At 36.2% G+C, this 24,850-nt stretch overlaps 1 protein-coding gene across 1 annotated transcript in view; it reads left to right on the forward strand.

Annotated features, from left to right (window-relative positions):
* Window positions 1-1,239: 1,239 nt before the first annotated feature.
* Window positions 1,240-24,850, forward strand: part of ZNF804B (zinc finger protein 804B) — a 70,841-nt gene continuing 47,230 nt past the window's right edge. Inside the window, exon 1 of the mRNA XM_074835117.1 lies at window positions 1,240-1,351. Within this exon, the coding sequence (XP_074691218.1) occupies window positions 1,343-1,351 (9 nt within the window). The 5' untranslated portion in view covers window positions 1,240-1,342. The remainder of the gene's footprint in view (window positions 1,352-24,850) is intronic.

The raw sequence follows: 24,850 nt of genomic DNA on the forward strand, positions 1-24,850 counted from the left end.
GGGTGTGTAAGCATGGAGTTATAGCATGATTTTTCTCATGCTGGAAGCACCTAGAGCTTCTTGGAATCAGCACAAAGTAGAGACAATTTGCTAAAGATAATGGAAACAATACAGATTATGGTCACATGTTATAAACACCTAAAAAAGAAGGAAAGCTGTGACGTCTTCCACTCTCATCTAATAGCATTATTGGTATTATTAATTATATTAATTATCTAATATTAATTGTAAAAGACTTTGTAATGAAATTTTCTATGTTAATGCAAAGTAATCTGTGCTGACTTGTTACCCACGGGGGACACTTTTTCCAAAGGCACAGGTTTCCCTGTTGTGTTTAAGAAGTTGCTTTTTCCTTCCCTTTTAAAGTTTTACTTTCTACTGTAAATTATTTTCAAGGTTAATGAACTGAAAATTAGTTTGACTTTGCAATTCCCAGAATCTAACATTGGTGGAATCTCCTGTTATGTGAAATATTTTGTGAAGTATAGGTAAAATAGTGGCAACGAGTGAAAAACACATGGAGCATTTCTCTGTGTGTGGGTTTCTAATGTTAGACACCAGTTAAAGGCACTGATTAATACACTTGCAGTTGATTCCATTTGTAATTACTTTCTTTCTCCAGTAAGACTCAGTTTTAAGGGCAGTAATAGTGCAGAACACAGTGGTTAATTGTGTGTGTTACAGCTTCTAAAATTGTGTACACGATTCATTTGGAGGTCTTACAATGTACATGCACAAGCCAAATAAATTAAAAAATAAAGGCCTCTTATTAATAATGATTTTTTTGACACTTGGCATAGTCTTTTGTGTTGTGTGAAAAAATAGACACACGGCTGTTAATTGACAAGGTAAGTAATAATCCTTTGATTACAGTAGCTAAAGGCTGTCCTTTAATGGATTTTACTTGTCACTTTTAATTCTTTTTAATCTTTGTCTGCATTTCATTAGAACGGCTTTATCATTCTGATGGCCCTCCTGTCGTTATTCTGATTGAGTTAATGGGTTGTCGTCATACCACAGAGCTCTGGTATAAAATATAATAGTGTTATATTTATAGTCTTCAGGGACATTTTTAAGATGATTGCTTTGCCAATCAGCTTTTCTGGTTTTACATAGTACATTATTGTAAGTGGAGTGCTGTATTTTGCTTTCTCTTGCCTGGTAGGTACTCTGAGCAAAGCTTCTGTCTTAATCTTCCATGACTTAATCTACCTAGAAAATTCAACAGCCAGTTGGTGAGGGAGCTAGAAAAGGTCTGTTACAATTTTCTGTCCTGCTCATCAGCTGCGATTTTGATTTTCTGTTCAAAAGCTACATGCCTGCACTGCAGTTTTCCTAACAGATGATACAGGTACTTGAATATTATTCGAAAACTTACCTGAGGTCTCATAATGCAGCTATTAAAGTGGATTTGTTACTATCTTGTTTTCAACTTCAGCTGTACAGCTGAAGGATGCATGATATTTAGGCCTTTATGCTTCATTTTACTTATCTTTGGAAAAACTAGTGTTGAGGGTACTGTATTTTTTTCCACATGTTATTGAGGAGCCTGATAAATTGCTAACAGTTTTAAAGATAATACCATTTAATGGAAGAAAACCTTGTTAAATAATTGTGGAACATGTGTCAGGTAGCTCATGATTATTTTTTCAATTAAATCTTTAAACATTATGCTGGTTGCATATAGAATGATACTTGGGTGAACAAACATATTTGTCTTTCTAGGTTGAGACAAACAATATACTATAATGTAAATTATTGCAGAGAATCCATTAATACAGTTTTAATGATTATATCTGTGATACAAGTCCAGCTGTGACACTGAGCCATGTTATTGGTATGGAACTATATAATACTCTGCTACAGAACAGATGTTGTAATTATAATAGGCAACATTTTATTATGTGTTTTCGGAAAGTTTCCTAGAGCATGACTTACATGTTTATAACAATGAAGTAATCTTGCCTATGAGCTAGGAAATGAGGAAGATATGTGGAAAGTAGCTATCTGAATTGATGTATTTCTATTTTTAAAACAATTTCAGTGTAACAATTTCGTTTCTCCCTTTTCTGTAGAGATTTGCTAAAATGGGGTGCAGTTTTCAAAGAACATTAGTGCTTACATTTATTGTCTAAAAATTGTTGATGAAGAAGCTGAGACATGCTGATAATGTATTATATCAGTAGGCAAGGTTTTCAGGACTGTAAATAGAAATGCAGAGGATTTTTTAAAACTGTCTTCTATAAAGAAAAAATATCTATTATATTTGGGGTAGTCTGTGTTGGTAGCATTAAACAGCGTTTTCTTGACAAGAGCTACTTATGTACCTTGTGTTGTTTAAATCTCTTACAGTGTTAAGTAGTGTAGAAGAAAAATACCGTGTCTGTTGATATGTGTATATTCATATATACACGTATGTTTGCTTATGCTCACTGTGCTTGTAATTAACTGTTTAATTGGAGAGGAGGCAATTAATATTTCTTTTACTTTAGTCAATGAAACTTTTCTTTGAGACACACTTTCATACGCTACATTATTAGCAGACCTTAAGCATGTAACAGATACCTGACTGTGACATTTGTTCTTTTCAGTTCCACTGTATTAAATTGCAGATGTTAGAGCTTGATGAATCATGTGCTGCTGCAAAAAAATGGTATTTTGTTGAAGTTCCAGATGCAACTATTTTTAAATGTTCTAATCAGAGATAGAGGCTCCAGAATAATAACCTCTATGGTTTTCTCCTGGGACCACCAGAGAACATCCTTTGGGCTATCTAGCTTTTAAATAATTACTATTATTGTTATTTGCATTCCTATAGTGCCCAGGAACCCCAGCTGGGAAGGAACTCCATCCAAGTCCTCCTATGCTATTTCTGCATGACAACAATCCAATATGAAATACAGTACAGACAAAGCTCACTTTACAAATTCTGTCCCATGCAAATCATTGAGTCCAAGTACAAGATATGCAGAGATTTTTTTGATCGTAGCAACCTGTTCACTTTTTGAAAACCTTTCAAAGACAAATATTTTCAAAACAGTATACTTAGTGCCCAGGTTTTTGTCATCTTCTTTCCCTTTTTGGGTAGCTACAGCAAAATGGCTCACATCAGCATTAGTATATTGCAGAGAAGTCCATATAACAGCACTCTGAGAGATGGTTCACAGGTATTCCTATTCTCTTGTAATTTTTAATGATTTCTAATATTGTACCTACTGTCTGAGCTGTTCTTCAATTCCAATATATCGGCAGTTATGTACATTACTGCTTGACTTCGATGGAAGCAACCTCTCCTGTTTTCTATACTTAGTTCAACATAACTGACTTTATAGCTTGCTTAAGGATTGGTGCATAGATCTGTATTGATTTATTTCTTTCTCTCCTCTATGAATTTGCCTTTGTGGATGGTGCCAAACAAACTCAACAGATTTATTACAGTATTTTTCTAGCCCAAGTTAAAGGATAGGCAAGAGCAGATGATGGTTTCATGTGGGACCTATTGAAATACAGTGGTCATAGAACTGTAAACATTTACTAGAAACCTACAAGGAAATAAAACGGCTCCTAGAAATGTTTTAGTGTAGCTTTACTCCACTGAGCTGAATCAGCAGAGAAAAATTCAGAAATTTAGAGGTGTTTTATGAAGTATCTGTTCACTCTCAAGTGGTCTGCTGGACTACCCTTATTCTATATCAATAAATGAGGGCTCATTGACAGAGGTAGATGAGTGGCAAAATTCAAAAGACACAAGAAAGTCAGAATGGACATTTAGAAGATACTGGGTAGAGAAATGGAGGCCAAAACTGACAGAAAGCAGAGAGCGAGAGGAAAAAAAGAAGGAGAGACTAAAACAAAAGAACTTGGATGAAATAATAAGAGAGAATATGTGCAAGTTGAAAATAGCAGGATTTTAACTTCAGCTTCGACTGATGATATTTAATGCCCTAAGTCTCTAGATACCCTAGCAATAGTTGGGTTTATCTTTTTCATCTCTCTTGCTTTAGCACTGCACTATGAGTTATAATTAAAGCAGGGCTAAGATAGCAACAAAACTGAATAAATTATTCATTGAAAACCAGCAACATTTTCTAAATAATGTATTCAATGAATAATATTCAACTAAAAATAGGTACAATATACACAGTATTCTGTGCACACTCAGAGTTGGTCCTTGGCCCACGTTTTATCATAACTAGTAGATTGATTTATTTTCTTTCTAGGAGAGGCAAGCAAGAAATACTGCTTTTCTTTCTAGCCTCACAAGATAGGATATATGAGTGCATTTTGCTGTTACAATTTTAAAGTTCATTTCCTATAGTATTCTAATAAGTAAAAGTGAACTAATCTCTTCACTGGAACTTAGTGGTGGCCTAGACATTGGTGATGATACGATATGCTCAGAAAAGGAAAATAAAGATAGTTCCAAAACCCAAAGAAAATTAAAGAGAATTCTGACTGACAGCAAAAAGGTACACAGAAAATTTTGAGTGGAAATGGATATGAGAAAGGATTTATGGAACAGGCAGAAAGCTGTATTGCCTTACTGAAAAAGTCCGTTGCAGCTCAGTGACAATACAAAGGGCACCAATTGCCAGTGAAAAGCCATGGGGAGAAAGTGGAAGAAAGGGTACATAAAAATTAACCAGTAAACATGGGAATATAAAATAGAGAGTATTTAAAGAAAGATTAATCAGTGTAATGCAGCTGAGATACATTAAGTCATGTTTCATATTATATTCTAATATCCAGAATCACAAAATCATTTAGGTTGGAACGGACCTTGAAGATCATCTAGTCCAACTGTTAACCTAGCACTGACTGTTCCCAACTACACCATGTCCCTAAGCGCTATGTCGACACTGAATATGTTAGAAGTGTTCTAAATACAAAACCAAATGTTAAATGGATTTAGAACTGTCCATTCTCCTCTGTTTCCTGAGAAGTTGGACCTGTTGTAATTAATTTTACACTAACATTTACACTTACTTTACATTACATAAACATGTTGTTCAGTTTTACATTAAATAAATACATATTTTTAAAGCCGCTGTCAAAATAATCTTGTTGAAAAGTGGGACGATGAAAGGCGTTATTGACAGAATACTGAATTTTATTGTTAATTGAGGTAAATAGAATAAATTGATTGTGGCTTTATCACACAAAAGCATAGTTGCCATTTTGTACAGAAGTCATCACCACCCCACTTGTCAGGACTTTCTAAATTAAAGTCTATTAAAAACAGGAACATGGAAAGCAATCTAGTGGAAAATATCTGTGTTTTGGCTCATTCAGACTTCTCTTGTTAAAGCATTTGAAATATATAGAATCTTTCAAAAGTTTCTTGTTCAACCACAATCACTGTAATCTGCATTCATTATAATACTGTGCATTGTGTTCCTTTGACAGCAGAGCTAAGCAGTCAATATTCTCCTTTTCAGCAGTCTGTGCTGTACCAATCTCATATGGTTAATAATTGAGACAGATGCACTGTATAAGAATTTCACAGTTGTACCAAATGCATGTTGGCCTCTTGCAGCCTTCTGTTAGCAAGCAAACGCTTAAAACAATACATACTACAGTAACTTCTTGCTTAGCTTTTAGAATAATTTAAATGGAAGAACTAAACCCTGTATTTTAAATCTAGAAGAAAAAATGGTATAACAATATAGTTTAAAATACATACAAACAAATTATTATGTAAAACCAGCAGTTAAAAGATGTAAAATGCCAGTATATGCAAATACATAGCTAAGACACCCAAACAAACTTAACTTTTTGTAGGCCATAAAAAAGACAAAGATACATATTACATACAGCCCGTGCTTCTAAGTGATATAAACTTTCTTTTACTTATCCATATATATATCTAACTATATTTGTTCCTCTCTTGTAAATAATTTTCTTTGAAGTTTAATTGTCTTTTGTGTTTAGAATAATGCCTCATTGAATGTATAAAAATGTCAGATAATAATTAAGTCTGCATAATACATCTGCTTAATGCCACAGCTGTGTTAGGCAAAGAAACAAAGCCCAAGATGCCCTGAAGTGGCAGTTAAACAAGCCTGTACATGATATGTAGGATCCAATATTTATAAGAGTTTTGAGGAGTTTTATACTTGATAAATTTCATATTGTTTCTAATTTGTGCATATGAAGGCTGACATCACAGAATCATATGACCACAGGATAATTCAAGGTGGAAGAGACCTCAGGAGTTCTCTAGTCCAACCTCCTGCTCAAGCAGGGTCAGCTGTGAGCTCAGACCAGGTTGTTCAGGGCTTTGTCCAGTCTGGTCTGGAAAACCTCAAAGATACAGAACATGCAACCTCTCTGGGCAACCTGTGCCACTGCTTGATTGTCCTCATTGGGAGAAAGTTTTTCCCTATATTCAGTCTGAACTTCCCTTCTTTCATTTTACGCCCACTGCCTCTCATCCTCCCATCATGCACATCCGTGAAGTGCCCAGCTCCATCTTTTTGATAACCCCTTGCAAATACTGCTGTTAGGCCCCTCCAGAGCTATCCCTTTCCCAAGGTGACTAAGCCATGGTCATTCAGCCTCTCCTTACACAGCGAGACCTCCATCTTGACCATCCTGGAGGGCCTCATCAGACAAGGAAATCTCTTATAATTAGGTAGTACAAATCTCTTGAATTGCCCAGATAGTACAAAAGGTACCTGCCATCACGTTAAGGTGCTTTAGCTTTATTGAAGAAAGACATTTCCAGAACATTAGCAGTTCTTCCTTTCCTTCACTCCTAGTCCCTATCCACTGGGTGATGGTTCTACTTGTGATCTTATTTTTCGCTTTCAAAAACTGAGATTACACACAAAAAGAAAGGTTAGACTGGTTTCAGCAAAGACTGGAAAAGAATTGAAGACATTTTCAGTTCATATTTTGGGCTAAAGATATCATTAGGAGGTCTCATGAATTATGCAGAGACATGAAAAATGTGATGGTTACATGTGTATTAAATAGTAGATTTTTATGACAAGTGCAATGTATAAATAATATCAAGTTGCTTACTCTGTCTACTAATCCATCTTCGTATGCTAGTGACATATTTAATACAGGAATTTTTTTGCCACAAAAAGACCTAGATAAGAAGTGTTTACTGTTTTGCTACAGTTTACTTTTTTTTGGTAAATTCTTTGTATTTGTACATATAAACAGCTATTTAATATTTTGGTATACACTCAATCATTAAGTGATTATATTTTTTAAAATAATTACAGTAATACTACATTTTTGGTTATTATTAATTCCCCAGTATGCAAATTAATGTTTAACTTTTACAGGGAATGTAACTTAAACATATTGTTTCTAATAGTATCATCAATTAAGGTCACACAGGAAGTGAGCAATATATCAGGAAGTTATTGAATCCATTTATATATTTCTTTTCTTGCTCTGTATGCTTTGATCTTTCACTAATATATTTTGGTCACTCTTTGTATAATTCTGAGGGAGGGAGACTTTTTATTTCTTTTTTCATATGCACTATACCATGTTTGTCACAGTAATTACAAAACCAGTTATAAACTTAGTACTGGATTCACTCAAAAATTTTATTCTCAAAGAAAAATAAACCTTTGCTATGTGTGTTAAGCTTGAACTTTAACCTTATACTAAAATGATAATCACTTAAGATCATGAATTGTGGCTAACAGTACAATCAGTTTCTTAGATAGATAGGTGAGACAAGATCATCCTTTTGACTTCAACTCAGAAAAGAATGCCCTTGAATTCAATCACAGAGCAATGGGCAACATCAGATGAGAGATATAAACACACAGTCACTCAGAACCATGGTGTATATTTTTAGTCAAAGTAATACCCCTCTCTGATGTTAAATAAGTGGAATAATTAACATGTCCAAAATGGCTATACTAAAAATTGTGAAACAGAGCCAAAGAGTCTTCTAAATGGAGAATGTGTTTGGGGGTTTTTTTCTGTTTCAGAAGTACTTTATGCTGTGTTCTTAGCTGCTGTTTTGATTCTTTCTTCTTTATGCAGGTATATACCTACAATTGCAGTATTGCATGTGTCAAGTTTTGTGGGCAATAGGGAACTGTGATTTCTGAAATGGTCTATGCCAAAAAAATGGATTTTAGACTGGCTATCAGATGCAATCGTAGTCTCTGGCTATGAACTTAACAACAATATGTTTGTCTCTCCCTTAGTTACTGGAAGGACTGTATAAAATTAATGGGAAGCTCTCTTTTCCCAGGGATCTTCTTAACTTCTTGGCTAATGTTTTAACTCTTTTTTCAGGATGTCTTTTAAAAATGGCATAATATAGTTAGCATTAGAAAAGTCAATGAAATCTATTAATTGTCTTTTAAAATAATTCATTGAAGACAGTAATAATGACCATATCATTTGTCTGTTATGGTAAATTTCACTGAAATTAACTCTTTGCATGGGCTGAATTTATCTTCACTTAGTTATGCTTGAAAATGTTCTTTGCCTGCATGAACATAAGATAGAGCTTTTTCTTCTGCGACAGAATTCAAATTTTTATAGGCTTTTCAGTTTTAACTTTAATACTTGCTGTTGTAATTTTAAACTTAGATATGCCAAAGGTAGTCTCTGCAAAACGAATTTGGAAGAATGATAGGCTGGACTGAACTTTATCTGACTGCATTTGGGCACAAATTTGTGACTAGGGAAAGACTTAAAAAGTCATTGTAGTTCTCAAATTCTTCTGATTAGGAACAAGTTTCTGTAGTCATTATTCTTTCTTCACAAAACTTACCTAAGTTTTCTTATGCAAGAACACTGTGTTCATCTGTGTTTATGCCAGATTTTAATTAGGACTTTTGGGTACTACCACGATATAAATAATTAATAATTATAATTATGTTAATATTAAAAGGTTTGAATGCACAGGGAAAGCAACACTGGTATTCAGTTTACTGTTGATCTGATTAGTAATCATGCTTTCTGGAGACAACAGTACAATGATAACTAAAATCAATGTCATTCTTCTGGCAAAACAGTTTGTGATTTTTCATTATCCCTGCCCTCATTTGCAAAAACCCTCTCAAAATACTTACTCTTTATAAGGCTGCATTTTTTGTGATATGGCAGCTTCATGCAGATGAGCAATGGGTTTATGATGTCATTAAAGTCTGGCACCACAAACTGGCAAAAAATGTGCATTTTTATTTACTATTTGACTTGCTCTTTAATGTGTCATTTAGTACTTACAACCAAAATATTTGTTCATCTAATTGTTTTGGCAGTTGCATACAGTACAGATTATATAAGGAAATAGAAAGTTAGAGTGTTGCCAGTTTGGTAAACACTTTTCATGAGAATTTTCAAAATCTTAATAAAATAGTAATGTCAGAAACAAAAAAACACTACTAAAACCAAAACCACAAAATTAAAACTTTGGACTATGACAATAGACAAACTACATGTCAATCAATGTAGAATTTTTCCCTGTTGAGAATTCCTACAGAGAAAAAATATCTGCAGTTAATGACATAGATTAAATATTTATTTAAAACAGTGTCTTGGAATCAGTCTCTTTTTAAATTTTCCTAAAACCACTGGGTACAGTGAGCTATTACAAAATTGTTACAGTGAGGTTTAGTTGGTTTCATTCTGCTAGAGAATTTATTGCTTTGCTAACATATTGGAGCTATGGTTTTGGCCAACCTGATCATTAATTTCTAAACTTTCATGCACCTTGTTCTTAAATATGCAAATAATGATTAGAATTTTCAGTGGAAAATGGACATTTACATGTAATTGGTGCACAGTACCCTGATGACAAGCACCTTCCAGCTCCTTATTAGTGGAAATAAGCATTCCTGGAATTTTAGAGGTTACAAATGAGTTTGCCACTGCAATCATCTTCCATTTGCTCCAGCATGACAAGGGATGATCAATCAGTCCGTTATGAACAACTTTAAGAAAAGCAAACAATAAGCTATATAGCTCTCCAATTATTAATAATCTTCTTCCTAACATGCAGACTGTTTTAAGGAATATCTTTGATAGACAACTACAATTTCACTGTATTTATCAATGTTTTGTTTACCATTTAATCAAATAACCAGAGCTGATAGACCTGCCTTCCAAAATATGTCTCATTCTTTCTTATTAATTTTACAATAAATTAATTCGCAGAAAAGCTAAATTCCCTAATACAGGATGGTTCATATACACCCTGCTTGCTATCCAGCTCCCAAGCCATACTCTCCTAAATGGTTTGTTCCTCTTTGCTTAGTACTGCAACCTGTGAACTCATCTATGAAGACACTGGCAATATACCAGAATAAACAGAGACATTCGTTGTACTTAATCTCTATCTACAAAGACCATTAAGTTTACAAATTATGTGTTTAAATTTGTTATTACTGAGCAAAAAGTATTACATTATTATCCATCATGAGCATTTTTACAGTCCTGATATTCAACATTTATGGACATCAAAGTGTGGGTAGAAATGTTGAGTTGACCTGTGTTTTACAATATAAACATCCAGAAAGATCAGTAGAAAACTTTGAGAAAAAAATCTTTACAGTTGTTTTCACATAGAAAGGTGATATAATTCCTTACAGAGGATCAAAATGAAATAGTTGTTAGATTGTGAAACTGGTTGTAAGAGTATTAGGGATATGAGGATTTACTGAGCTCTAGGGATAAGATATAATTAAAACACTCTGCCAGGATTAAAAAATAAAATAAACTGACAGAAGGCAGGTTTGATAACCATCTATAAAGCCTAGCCATTGAGTGGTGAACAAAAAGTCACAATCTCCTATAGAGTGTGGTAAACAAAAAGTCATAATCTCCCCACATGTCACAACATGACATTCAGGAACAATACTGAAGTAGTGGTACAGAATCTTCTACGTCTTTAGCAGAAAGACAAAACAAGGCAAACAATAATCCCAGAAATGGTAAATCCCATTTAACTTTAGTCATCTAAAATCAAGTGTCTAATTTTTTAATCTCAGGCCCTCAGCATTAAGAACATTTTATCTTATCTATTTTAGGACCCCTATTTTACAAGGGCCATTGTTCAGGTGAGAATTATTTCTCCACTGGCTGTAAAGGAAATCTAAAGTGAGTAGTACTGTCCAAGACCAAATATAATTTTTATATGGTTGAATCAGGGTGAGTAAACCTATCCATGTAAGATTGATCACAATTCACTGGCAGTAAAGCAGTATGTTGAATGCATTTTCACCATGGATGTAGAGATGTACCATCGAGGGCTAGTTTCAGGACTCAGCAGTTTCTATTCAGATATGGACATAATAGGTTTACCTTTCCAGGCATTCATATTATACTGTAATAGAGAAATGTCTGCAGGGTGTAGAAGCTGAATATCTGGGCTGGAGTAGTAAATTGCCATAACACCTGGGCCTCAGAAAATATGTACATGTGTATCTGTGTGTGTATCTGTGTGTGCATGCATATGTAAATTTGCAGATAGCCACCCTTGTCTGTCACTCACTATGCAAAGTGTAGACTCGGGAGAGGGCATAAAAGTGTTGTAGAGTCCTTGTCACCTCAGAGCATTTCTCTTGACAGAAAAGCCTGATCAGTGTCGAGGAAGAGGAGTGCACGCTGCATGTGGAGTTCAGGGCTGATGCCTTGGGGAATTATGAGATTGTCTTTATTGTTTGCATTACAGTACCATCTGGGACTACCAGGCTTGGAGCTGGAGCCTTCTGTGGCAAGTAACCTTCAAACAGCCAGAAGGTATCTGCCCTGGATTTGTTGCAATTTAAATTAAAATACAAAGGACAGCAGATGGATATAGACAGAAAGAAGGGGGGGAAAAATGGGGGGGGGGGGGGGGGGGGAACCGAACAGTGAGGTAATACAGCATCAGTAGCCAAAACACCTTCTATTTTTGCACTACAGCAAAGGAGAGGCTTCCCAAGCAAAGTGAAGGAAAATAACCTCTTGACTTACTGGATGCTCATAGGTAACTGTCCCCCCAACATATGGGAGATCCTGAAAGTAAGTGTGAAGGTATTTTAAAATCCAAGCAACTGAGAGATACACACTGATGAGGTCAGTTTGTGGGTTTAAAGCAAGGAAGAATGAGATCTCCTGAGAGACATGAGAATAAGCTGTGTTGAGCTTTGACAGTAACAACAAATATTCCATTAGGTTGATTAAGCTGGACAGAGACTACATTAGCCAACATTCAACCAAATGTGTTTCTTGTCACATAATTATAATTACAATTATTTCTTGTCTTTCTTGCTTCTTCTGGACTCCCTTGCAGCTAGCCATTTCACATACAAAAAGAGGAAATCTTCAATATCTTTTTTTTTTTTTTTTTGAATTGCTAATATGCAACAGGAATGGATTTATAAAAGCACAAAACCTTTAAAGCAATTCAGTTTGTTTATGACTTGTACAATCACCAGTTATCACGCTCTGAAACTTGTTTTGGTGAAATAGTTATATAATTGAAGAATAATTAACTGGGCCCACTCCAATAGCTTCGTTACAAAAGAGGAGTGAAAACATTAAAGCTGCTTCAAAACTTACTGAATATCTGTTCTGGCCTTTAGGGGTTTTTTTTTTTAGAAAGACTGACAGTCTGAGAATCCACTTAATGACCTTGAATTTGAAGTTGCTCCATCACAGCTAGATTTTGTGCCATTTAATCAGTTATATCCTCATGAACATCCTGCAACACAAGTGACACAAGGTAATTCAAAGCTGTTAGATAAGAGCATTAAAAGCTTGGGGCTGAATTTTTAAAACATGCCTCTCCTATGTGCTTGGGCAATTTTGACACACACAGCTACGCACATCCAAAAATACACTAGAGACCCTTCAGAAAACTGTAACATGAAGCATTGCTCCTGAAGGGTGAGCTTCTGATCTTAGCTCTGTAAGTAAAGCAGTAGATTAACATAGAATATCTAATATCAAATAGAATTTAAGGAATTGCCTGCTCCATTATCAATGGCTTTTGTACAACTGAGATAGGGCTTTAATCTCTAATAAAATCATAAAAATTATTTCCATTGTCTTTCTCCCTTGTATTTTCCTCTAAATTCTTTAGCCTTTATTGATAGGGGCAGAAGAGAAATAGTCAGAGGTATTAGATGTCTATAAAATGTTAAAACAGAGTGAAATTTGTTTATTTATTTGTTAAAATTCTTCACTGGTTGTTAAAACTATAAACAAACATGTAAATAAAGCAGCGGTGGCTGAAATAGCAATGCCCATTTTGCAGGTTGCTATTCACTCAATCTGAACTTCCACAGCTATTTTAAAGAGTACTGTGTGCTGCTGAAATCTGTAGAGTATGATGAAATGTGATTTAATTGACAGGAGTTTGATTAATAAAACTGAAATGTCAAGTTATTTAAGATTAATATGTGACTTACCTTTCACTGTCATTATCAACAGTAGTTCAAACAGTGAAAGTGCTGGAATTTGTTTTAGGTAGTATTTGTCCTCATTTTAAACTGAAAAGCAAATTAAATTAATATTGGATTGGGTCACACAGGTACCTTTTGCAGCTGAGCAAGGAAGGAGGGGGAAATAAGGAATTTAACAAAGACAATGACTAACAAAGGCAATGAAAACAGCTCTGGTGTGAACAGTGTATGTGACTTTATCTAGTTTTGCTGTATCTGAGTTTCTGGGAAGAAGCAGATGAGGTCTATGGGCTTGCTGTTGGTCAGAGAGCAGAATAAATGTACCTTTTGAAGGCCTGGTGTACGTTCACACAATGGCAAAATTGCAAGTAATTGAATTGGTCATCTTAAGGAGTTTCTTCCTGCCAACACAGATGTAGCAATGGACATACTCCAGCCCATCCAAATAGTAAAGGTTTCAGGACAAGGATGTGCAGACATTTATGCCTGCGATCTTCATCCTGAGGATTCCTGTCACTGTGGTTTACAGGTGTCAGTAGAGCCAACGTTACTGAACAGTGGATGCTGAGGAAATGCTACATACAAAGGTCATATTCAAGACTGGATGCATTTCAAGATGAGGACACTGTACTTAACAGTATGTTCAGATTCTCCCTCCTTAGCACTTTGTAGAGCCTGTGGAGTCCAGAAGAGCTGCACAGGGATGTGAGGTGACTTTCTTCTGTGGCTATTGAGGAGACAAGAAGAGGACATGCACGATGGCATGGAAAATCAACTGATTATTCAAAATTTACTTGTTCTTTTACCTTGTGTTTATAGGTTTGACATTAAATCTCCAGAAATAGAAGGAAATTATGAACTACAGGCTAAATAACAGAAGAATACACTAGACTAAAATCTCACACATTTTACTTCATTAAAAATATTGAACTACACAAACAACAAATGCTGGCATAATCAATTTGATAATATAGTCATATAGATCAATGTCTTTACTTGCCATTTAGTATCACTTACTGATTTGACACCATTGTCTTCACAGGCAGTTCTTAACATTCATCTAGTTATAAATAAACACACACTGTGGCAAAACTATACACTTCTGCATATTCTTTGTAATATGTATTACAGAAAATTGATGGGTGGGGGATTGCTAAAGCAGCACAAAAAATGGTTTCTATGGCAGCATCTTGGACAAGATTTTGCTTTGACGTAATAGAATGTTTAAGACTTATTAGACCTATTTCATTTTCCATAGTGGATACAGCAGAGGCACCTGAATGGGGAAGTATTGAGCTGGTTAAAACAAAACGATTCAAAGAGCCAGTGTGGCCATATTATCACTAGGTCTGCAGGTTCAGCCATTTCCAACCACAGCTATGTGTCTTGTACCTTTTACATGACTGGAAAGCAGACTTTTAACTTCTGCTTTATTGACTTTATATTTACACAGCAGTAGCATCACACAGCAGCATCCGGTGTTTTAGTATGTAGGAACATCCACTGTGCCATTCTGATTGTATTGATGTGCTCAAGGTGCAGCTAGCAGCAGACTAGGAGTGCCTCTGAAGCAGACTGTGAAGTGATGTTTATCAATGATCATTTTCCCTAGTATTGGCTCAGACCTGAGGTTCCTTAAATCTCCAGAAACTTCTGACAAGATATAATTGTATTGCACATATGTATAATACCAGTGGAGTATTATAGTAAGGCTTGGCATTTTCTTAAATGCTAGAATAGAACACTAAAATGGGGCTGACTTTCTGCAGCCCATAAAATGTAGGAGACACAGATGTGTTCTAGCATGATAGGAGGACTCTGAGTGTGTGTGTGTACCCACCCTTAGTTTATCTCAGGGACATATGCAGAGCTGGTTCCTCTGGTACACCAGCAACAACTGCATGCAGCACTGGTGTTTAGGTCATGTTTTGGCTTGGCAAATTATTTTCTTCTTCTTAACATTCTTGTGCTTGGTCATTCATCTAGGTTCAGATGTGTGCCTTGTGAGTTTCATAAGCATTGTGGAACAGACAGGACAAAATATGATTTGGCTTGTATTTTTTTGAAAGCAAATATTGCAGCTCAGAAAAAATATAGTTAGGAAATGCTGGAAGTTTTGCAAACTTTATTGGCTCAAAACCAATCTAATCTGCATGTCAACAGACAAGTACTTCAGTGCCTCTGTATGTGCTCTGATTCAAGCATTGTCAGTATTTTCTAAGGTTGTGGAAGAGCAAATAATAGCAATCACTATGTATTATAATGTATTTTATGCTAAAACCAACAGAGATGGTCTGGTGTACAGCACGGGCGGTCCTACTTCGAAAAATATAACACAGAAGCATTTGGTTTATTGATCCTATCTCTTCATTAGTTCCTATCTCATCTGTCAGCATCTTAAGCAGTGAAACAGATAAAGACACAGTGTGGGAAACATTTATAGTGACTCTGAGACCAAATCCCATGCAAGAGAAGAGCTATTGCCAGTCTTTTTTTTTTTTTTCCTTTTCTTATGAAATAAGAGCATTTTTAATTGCAGTCTTTGGATCAATCTGATATTCATGTAATTATGCAATAGCAAATACATTCCTACAAGACAAGAGTCTTTTGCCAGCAAGACCAGTGAGTCTTTCCCTCCCTCCAACCTTCCGTCAGTGTAATGCTCAATCCGGTGATGTAGGGGAGATAAGGAACACACTGTCAGCAGCATGGATGAATTCTTCTTTTGTCTTTCACATATATTTTTACAGTTAAGTCTACTTTACTGGATTTGTGAACCAGAAAGTGGAACTGGTTCTTCACAGAACTGTCCCAAGCTGCATACCAGTTTTGCAGTCTGCTGATGAAAATATGCTTGCGTTTATACAAAGTTAGCCCAGTTTGACTAGAGAGAGATGTGAAGTATTAAGAAAGTATAAAAATCGGGGCATAACAGTAAGGAAGTGCTCTAGAGAAGCCTCTGAAAAACTGCCCCAGTCATAATGTAGTGGCAGAATATTCCTGTCTTGGCATTATCCTGAGGGAACAATGAAGCCTCCTGAGAAAGGTGGAAAAAACTTCTTCTTGAAAGTGCCAGGATCACAAAGGATTAAATTAAAGAGCATGAAAACATTCAGAAGTTTAATGAAATGACTGAGTCAGTAACAGTCCATTTCTTTGGTTCTTCTGGCACATTTAATTCACTCCCTTTTTAAAATTAGATTATTTGTATTCTCTTCAGATTCAGTAATTCTCTAGCTATTTTGTCATCGAATTACATTAAGTTTCCTAACTGTACCTTTTTTCCCTAGGATGTGGCATTTACCCATTTGTGTCCCCAATAGACCTTTTTACACTGAAAGGTTTTTTTTGCCTCTTGGTATTCATTTTTGGTGTTTTACATATTTTTTCTAATGTTCTACAAATGCGTATATGTAGTATTTCTATAGCTACTAGTAATGAGACTTGAGCCCAGCATATTAGCACAACTAATGAATAATTGTAAAAGCTAACTAGAACTCTGTTTGCCATAGACTACAGAAAGGCTAAGACAAAAGGTTTGTCAGTGTTTAATGCCTTTTGGGGAAACAATTTTGCAAATGCTGAAGCCAGTGTTACCTCACAGCTTGCAAGCCTGAATTCTTAATGTATGTCCCTATTGAAGCCACAGAACAAAGACAACTTCAGCTTCTCTGACTGTATTTTACTCCACAGAACAGAATGCTTGCTTTTGGTCAGAGGTTCTAGGAAGGAGAGGTTGCTTTTATTCAGATTACAGTCATATAAAGTTAGAGAGCAATAGAGACAGCATCTCTAGTATTGATGTCTGCAGTATTGGAAGGAACTCTATTTGCTTAATATTTTGCATTTTCAAAAGTGGACTCCTCTTTCTGTATTGTCCATCAGTCTGTATGAAAAAAGAGAAACCCTTTCAGAATTTATCTGAACAAAATACTTAACACTGAGTGAGAACAGAATTTAAAAATACAACAACACCTTTTTTCTTTTTACTATAAAAGAAAATTTGATAATGTCATTGTCATGTTTTCATCCCAGCTGGCAACAAAGCACCATACAGCCGCTCACTCACTGACCCCTGGTGGGATGGGGGAGAGGATCAGAGGAGTAAAAGTGAGAAAATTTGTGGGTTGAGCTAGACAGTTTAATATGTAAAGCAAAAGCTGCGCACACAAGCAAAACAAAACAAAGTATTCATTCCCCACTTCCCACTGACAGGCAGGTGTTCAGCCATCTCCAAGAAAGCAGGACTCCATCATGTTAATGGTTACTTGGGAAGACAAACACTATAACTCTGAGCGTCCCCCACTTCATTCTTCTTCCCCCAATTCTATATGCTGAACATGACGTCATATGGTGTGGGATATCCCTTTGTTCAGTTGGGGTCAGCTGTCCCAGCTGTGTCCTCTCCCAACTCCTTGTGCACCCCCAGCCTGCTCGCTGGTGAGATGGGGTGAGGAGCAGAAAAGGCCTTGACTCTGTGTAAGCACTGCTCAGCAACAGCTAAAACATCCCTGTGTTATCAACACTGTTTTCACCACAAATCTAAAACATAGCCCCATACCAGCTCTATGGAGAAAATAAACTCTATCCCAGCCAAAATGAACACTGTCACTTTTAGCAGCCTCCTAGTCAAGGTGGCTAAGACCTCAGTGGTCCGTGTAGACTTTCTTAAGGAGTAATGCATATGAAATTGACTTTATCTAGGCTATTGTACATAGTAACTGAAAATTGCCTACCTAAAGTGCAATCACTATTTTCATTTCTGCAATGTTTGCAAGTATTCATAGGGAAAAATTGCAGGTAAGTGATTATAAAACACATATTGAACCCTGGCATCCCCCAAACAGTCCAACAGACCTTTATGAAATATAAGCAAAAACTATATTTTGTTAAAAGTCCATTCTCTTTTTTTAACCAAAATACCCTATGGCTAGAGTGTAGCTATGAAAACAAATTTATCCTTTGAGACAAAAAACTCTGAAGAGCCTCTTTCTAATACCATTTACTTTACTGTGATAGCACATTACAAACCCCTACTCCCCTTATATTAACAGGAGGAGTTCTGGATTTTTTTACTTTATGGTGAAAAATAACTTGCAGAAGCAGTTTTTCACATTATTTGAACACTGATAGGGGTCACACTGGTCACTCTCCTTTTAATCTAATATAAAAGAGAATTACATGTGGTGGACCAGCAGCACAATAAGCATTGTCCCTCACTCATTGTTCAGTTGACAGTTTCATCGTCCCCAAGGAGAAGGCTGTCAAGGAACATCCTGCCTGTGAAGAGATGCTTGGTCTCTACTGATGCTGGAAAAATCAAAGTAATAAATGACCTGAAAATTAGGAATTTTTTAAAAAATGTATTTTTCTCTGTTCAGCAGATAGTCAATGAATTTAACAGGACAGTGTAAGAACAAGTTTTTACTGACATGCTTTACCAGGGATACAAGCTCCCCTAACCTAACCCAGAACAGGTTTTGAAGTTATTGAATCTTGGGAATCAAAAAAATTAATATCTCCAAATTCGTGTCCTAATCTGGCAAGGTTGACCTCTTTCTCTTGCCAGCTGTAGGTGTCAGCAGAAAAGATTTGAAAAGGTTTTAGTTTTTCCCATAACTGTAAGCACTTGATCCACATTCCAAGATGAGACTCATCTCCAGGCTGAAACATCTGCGTTGAGGTGTCGAGACATGAGCTGTTGACAGCTCATATACTGCCTGAGCCTCCTCACCTAGTGACATTTCCTATGCACAAGGATATTCCACCTGTTCCCCAGGTGCCTCTTCGAGCAAGGTGTAAGTCTTGAGTGGGGTTCAGTGCATCAGACATCCCTGCATGGGTGTCTTGATAACCACAGGCATCTCAAAAGGGACTCAAAATCCCGCATTGAGCCTCTGACCAGCACAGGCCACTTAGTCTAGAGAACAGCTCATGTTGCTCCGAAGTAGATCCCAAGTGAAGGTATGGCTGAACCTTCTCTCCCACCCCACTTGCTCAGCTGGCAAGTCGTTAGATGCAGTTGCCCTTACTGCATGTATGGGAGATAGGATCTAAAGCAGATTGATGCTCTTACAGTGCAATATTAAGGACGTATCAGGTAGCACTGGATGTGTATGAGCAGCAGAACCAAACCCCAGCACTCGACTGACTGTAATACAAGAGCCTAGACAGTGCATATTTAGACACTCGTCCTTAGGTATTTCAGTTGTGAAATGAATACCTTTCTAAATGCCTGCACTAATGACTACATGGGTTTGTGCTCAGTATGACTATCTTGTTAAAGTCATCTTCTGTTACTCAGCTGCATGCAATGCTTTGGCAGTCCATGGGAGCAAGCATCCTTACACTGCCTTCTGCCTCACTGCTCTTAGGAAAACTTTTCTTGAAGCTAATAATGAGAATGCCTTACAGGATAATGGAAAGCAGAGTGTGGAAATGTTCTGTAGGTGCTGAAGGTCAGCATCTGTTTTCTAGCTTTTCTTGCCCTGGTATTGAATCTGTAGTTGGATCTTTTTGTGCCTAAACTGAGCAAGCTAATGGAACTGTGCAAGCTTATTGCTGTGCACATGTAGCAAGTGACTCTATAGCCTGATAATGTACTGTAGTATGCTCCTCGGTGGTCTCAGATAAGTCTGCTGATACAATTCAAAGGTGATGATGGCATTTTATTGGTATATTTTTTTATAAGTAGATAGGTCTTGTTATAGCTATATCAATTCTATGCCATATCACCTACCCATGGTATGTGTGGTACATCATATTTACATCAGAATTCACCCTGTGCAAAACTATAGCTAGTGAAAGTCCATTCATATAATTAGGGTAAAATTAGTGCTATGCTAGCAATGCAATGACTACTGCAGCACTGCCCCAAGTAAGAAAGCATTGCAGAGATGGACAGAAATCCAACAAATTCTCTTTTACTATAGGTTAATGCTGTATATAGCATATTTAACATATACTAACTGTGTATACTGTAAAGCAAATTAAGAGGGCAGAAAACATGATTTATTTAATAAGGATTCTATCTCTAAGCCATTCTTTGTCTTGAATCACTTCAAAATCCACCTGGCAGTGTAAATTTCCTGACTGCCTCCAAGCCAGATTGCCAACTTTGGACTGCAGGCAAGCACTTGCCCATACCAAGCCAAAGTGTACTCCTTCATACAGACATCCTGTGCTGGGGAGATTAACCTCAGAGGAAAATCTTTCAAACAGTTCTAAAAATACCATCTCTTTTCCTATTCTTCTCTGCCAAAACAAATTATTAATATTTGCCCTGTGTAAAGACTTCAATAGCATTGCTATTTGGAACCCAGCTGTTCTGAGACCAAAAATCCACCCAATAAACCCAATAAAAAAGCACAGAAGAGCAAAAAAGAAGGTATTATTCTAATACACTTCAGGAACATGAGCGTGCAACTGTCATGCAGTTACAGGGAGATGGACAAGATGACCTAGAGTATGTCTTTTCTTCTCTATCAAAAATTGTTACGGTTCTATAATTAGATCAAACAAAGTCATGCTTTCTTTGGCCTGCAAGTGGTGCCAAGTGTTATCAGTATGGAAAGGCAGGACATTTAAACCACTCAGGCAGGTGAAGTCATTGTCACTGATCTTATTTTCCTGAGTGCTGATAATGGCTGTTCAGCTAATCCGGTTCATAGACTACTTTGCTATATTGTAATGATATTTGCACCGCTGGAAGACAGCCACACGCTATTGAAATGATGCTTGATAATGTTTCTGTACCAGTTCTGCTTCAATTGACCTGACTGCAGTGTTATCAAAATGTTCATTCTATAAAACCTAAGCTATATTTGGTGTCTCCTTGATGGGAAAAAAAAAAATCAGTCCCTAAACACAGTGACCTTAACGCATAAATTATAAATTACACTTTTCTTAAATGCAAGAGGAAGCAAATTCACTTTGGGGCCTCACTTCTTTTCACTGCTATTTTAAAGCTACAGGTTGCTAATGGACTGTCCTTCACTTCTGCACAGAGCAACCCTTGTGTTTGACCCCATCTCCTTGGTGACAGGCTGGATGCAAGCTAATGAGTGGGCTATGGAGTGAGTTTGTATTAACATAACTCAGAAAGCTACTGTTCCCATTTTTAACATAAATCCCTCAAACCCAGAAAGATACAGAGAAGCCTAATAACCAGGTGTCGACAAAGGAAGTGCTGTATAATACTGTATGCTGACAAATGGCCTACTGATGTGTAGCAAAACCTTTGTGCTTTACTGAGTTCAGGTGAATCAGGGCCAAATTTGGTAGAGCATCTGATAGGGGTAGTTGCAAAAAGGGGATCCTAGTCTTCTCTGACTAGCATGTAGCCAGGCCTTGTCTACATTAACAAACAATTCAGTATAGTAAGAGTGGATCTGTGAATTGAAACAGTTGGTTTTGAGACACCTACATCGACCTTGTTGTTCAGAGATTTTGCTTTGGACAAGTTTTAGGCTGCTCACTTGGAACAGTTGTCCCCACCACACATGTGGCTCACAGGTGTTTGCAGGATAAGTCATTAGCTTAGACCTTTACGTTTCCATTAGCCATGGGAGCACATTTGGCATGCACCCAGGGCAGGTCTTCTACTGTAGTTTCCCTTGAAAGAAAGCCAGCTGCATGAACGAAAGCTGCTCCGTGAACCAAACCAATGTGCAGGAAGCAGAGAAGGCTTTTAGGTTTGCTTCAAAAACTTGCTACTGCTTTGATCCAAAATACTAATGCAAAGACAGCCACACCCTGAAGAACCCCTGCTTGAGGCCTGATTTTTATTTCTAGTCTAAATAAATAAAAAATTAATTAAACACACCGCCTCAAACATAGCTATTTCAAGTTTCTTATCTCTACAGTTAATTTCTTTTTGCCTTAAGATTCTCGAGTCTCTTGTATGAGGTGCGCTGGCTGAAATTATTTGACTACAGATGCTGTTATACCAGAGCAATGATTACACTGTACTTCAAGGTTGCAGAATCCAATAAGTGCATGTCAGCAGCTTTTGGAGTCCTAGAGTCCAATCAACCCCAAGAGCCCTTGACAGCTCAAAAGACTAGAAGACACAAGTCTTATGCAATGAAAACAAGATGAACACAAACATGGGGTTCCATTGCTGTGCATGAGACTACTAACTCAGAATTCCCATCTGCTTGTTTTGCTAGAGCTTGCAAACAAAGGGAAAAATAAGCTTAAATTCCACTTAAAACTGTGGCACAATCAGACAATATGCAGCCGTGGCCCTTCCTCCAGTAGCTTTGAAAATCTTCTTCATAATCTGCACACTGACTCTCATTGTAAATGGAATTCATCCCAGTGCAGAGTGCTAGTCAAGCTCCTAATTTTTGCCCAAGGGAGTGCAGAGAATCATAAGCAGGTTTTCTATGCAGGGTTGAAATTAATCCAAAATTAGATGCCAGTGTCACATCATTACATTTCAGGGCAATACAACTAATTATCAAATGCAGGATCTGAGGAGAAATGAGGTAGCTTCAGAAAATGTCTTGGTGAGCAATTAGTGTAAAAAAAAATATTTTTGTTTGGTATATGATAAATTTGTGGTCAGGAGTATAATTTATGAATAAAGTAATATATGAAGTGGGCTGGGTTTGTGCCTGTTGTATGAATATCTTGTTTGCTTTGTCACATTAGTTTTCCATTATTTTATTGTATCCTGACTCCTTTTTTGTTTATGGGAAATATAAGCATGACATTAATTTTATTATCCTATTCTGCATGTAAGCGTGTATTACATTTGCAAATGAAGAAGTGGTAAGGAGAAGCAAATTCAGTAAGAGGGTTTATTATGCATGCATAACCAAGCAAGTACTTGTTTTAGAACAGTACATCTTGAACAGTTGCGATAAGGATTGCCAGGATTTAAGTATGAGTTTTATGAATAGAAATTTTTTAAAACTAACTACTATAGAAATTACTTCAGTTCATTGACCTCTGCATGTTTTATCTTGAGTAGCACCACAAATTGTGATATTCATTATTAGACTGAGTTAAAATCTGAAACAGAAACAAGGGACAAATGTGGGTATTATTAAAATATGTAACTTGCCATAAACTCTCATTATTGTAAGTAGCCTCCTCTTTTATGACATCTTAAGTAAAAATGAAAAGAACTGCAAGATGTTTTTCAGCACTAACCGTAAAAGAAAAATCTTGAGAAGAATTTTGTATTGAAGCTGATCTAAAATACTTGTTCCCATAAAATATGCACTTTGCTGTAAATTCCAAGATACTAATACTATGCATGAAGTGATGGAACCATAGGTTTACTTGAAGTGATTTGTGAAAATGCAGCTCATTAGAAGAGCCAAGTTTGTAGCAGAGAAAGTAGTATCACTATTTGTCCTTATGGTATTGTGTAATGTTGCAACATTATGTCAATTTAGTGATGCCCACTTCTGTCTCTTGTAAAGTCACACTTATGTACCTGAGCTCTGTTCTAGTTCATAATGCAGGTGGCCTAACCTCAGTGACACAATGCTATATGAAGGATACTAATGTAGAAATTAATCATAAAATTTTTAATAGAGAAACTTGGAAGTGTAATGGAATATTATAACTTGAAATATCAGTAGCCATTATACACATATAATATTTCTGTATTATATTACATTATATTACATATAATATTATCATACATTAATTCAAAATATTAACAATATAGTAAAACCAATACCAGTAATATTATATTTATTGATATTATATTAATAATAGCATTAACTTGATATTATATATAGTATTACATTTTTATTATATTATTGTACTAATGATGTAATAGTATAATAATATCATGTATGTAATATGTATATTATATTAGAACTGTAGTATTATTTCACAGCTATACTCTATATATATATATACTACATAAACTATACTTACTATATAAACTAAAGACTGAAAGGTTGAAGCATATATATCAATACACTGTGTTTTTTTCTCCTAGGTAATTAGTATGAAGCCTTTCTTTCTTCCATGGTTATATTTTCTCCTTCTTCATTTTCTCTGGTGCCTTGTCATTTGTTCCTTTATTTTCCAACCATCTTCATCTTCTTTGTCGTATTTTTCCATGCTTTCTAGATATCTTCCCTCAGTAAAATTATTGAAGATGTAGTCATGCAGTTCATGGGGTGCTATTTCTGGCACAACCACAAACCTGCAGGCAAATCTTATTCATGTCATCTCACTGCTTGCTTTCACTTTTTCCATAGTGCTAGAAGTGTGTAGTGTTGTACTGAGCTCCTCTGTCCTCCAAGTGATTAAAAAAGGGATGTGAATAAGTGCAGTGCCATGTTCCCAGCTCTATCAGAAAATCCACCTTCGTGGGAAAGACATGAAAGAGGGACCAACAACTTCGTGAGGAATTGCTTAGATATTTAACGTCAGGAAGGCATCCGAATCCCTGAAGGAAGGACACATAAAGCTCCATTTTTTCTCTTGGTATTTCCTAAGAC

This window comes from Strix aluco, chromosome 1, assembly GCF_031877795.1.
Source record: "Strix aluco isolate bStrAlu1 chromosome 1, bStrAlu1.hap1, whole genome shotgun sequence".
In the NCBI taxonomy this organism is placed as follows: Eukaryota; Metazoa; Chordata; class Aves; order Strigiformes; family Strigidae; genus Strix; species Strix aluco.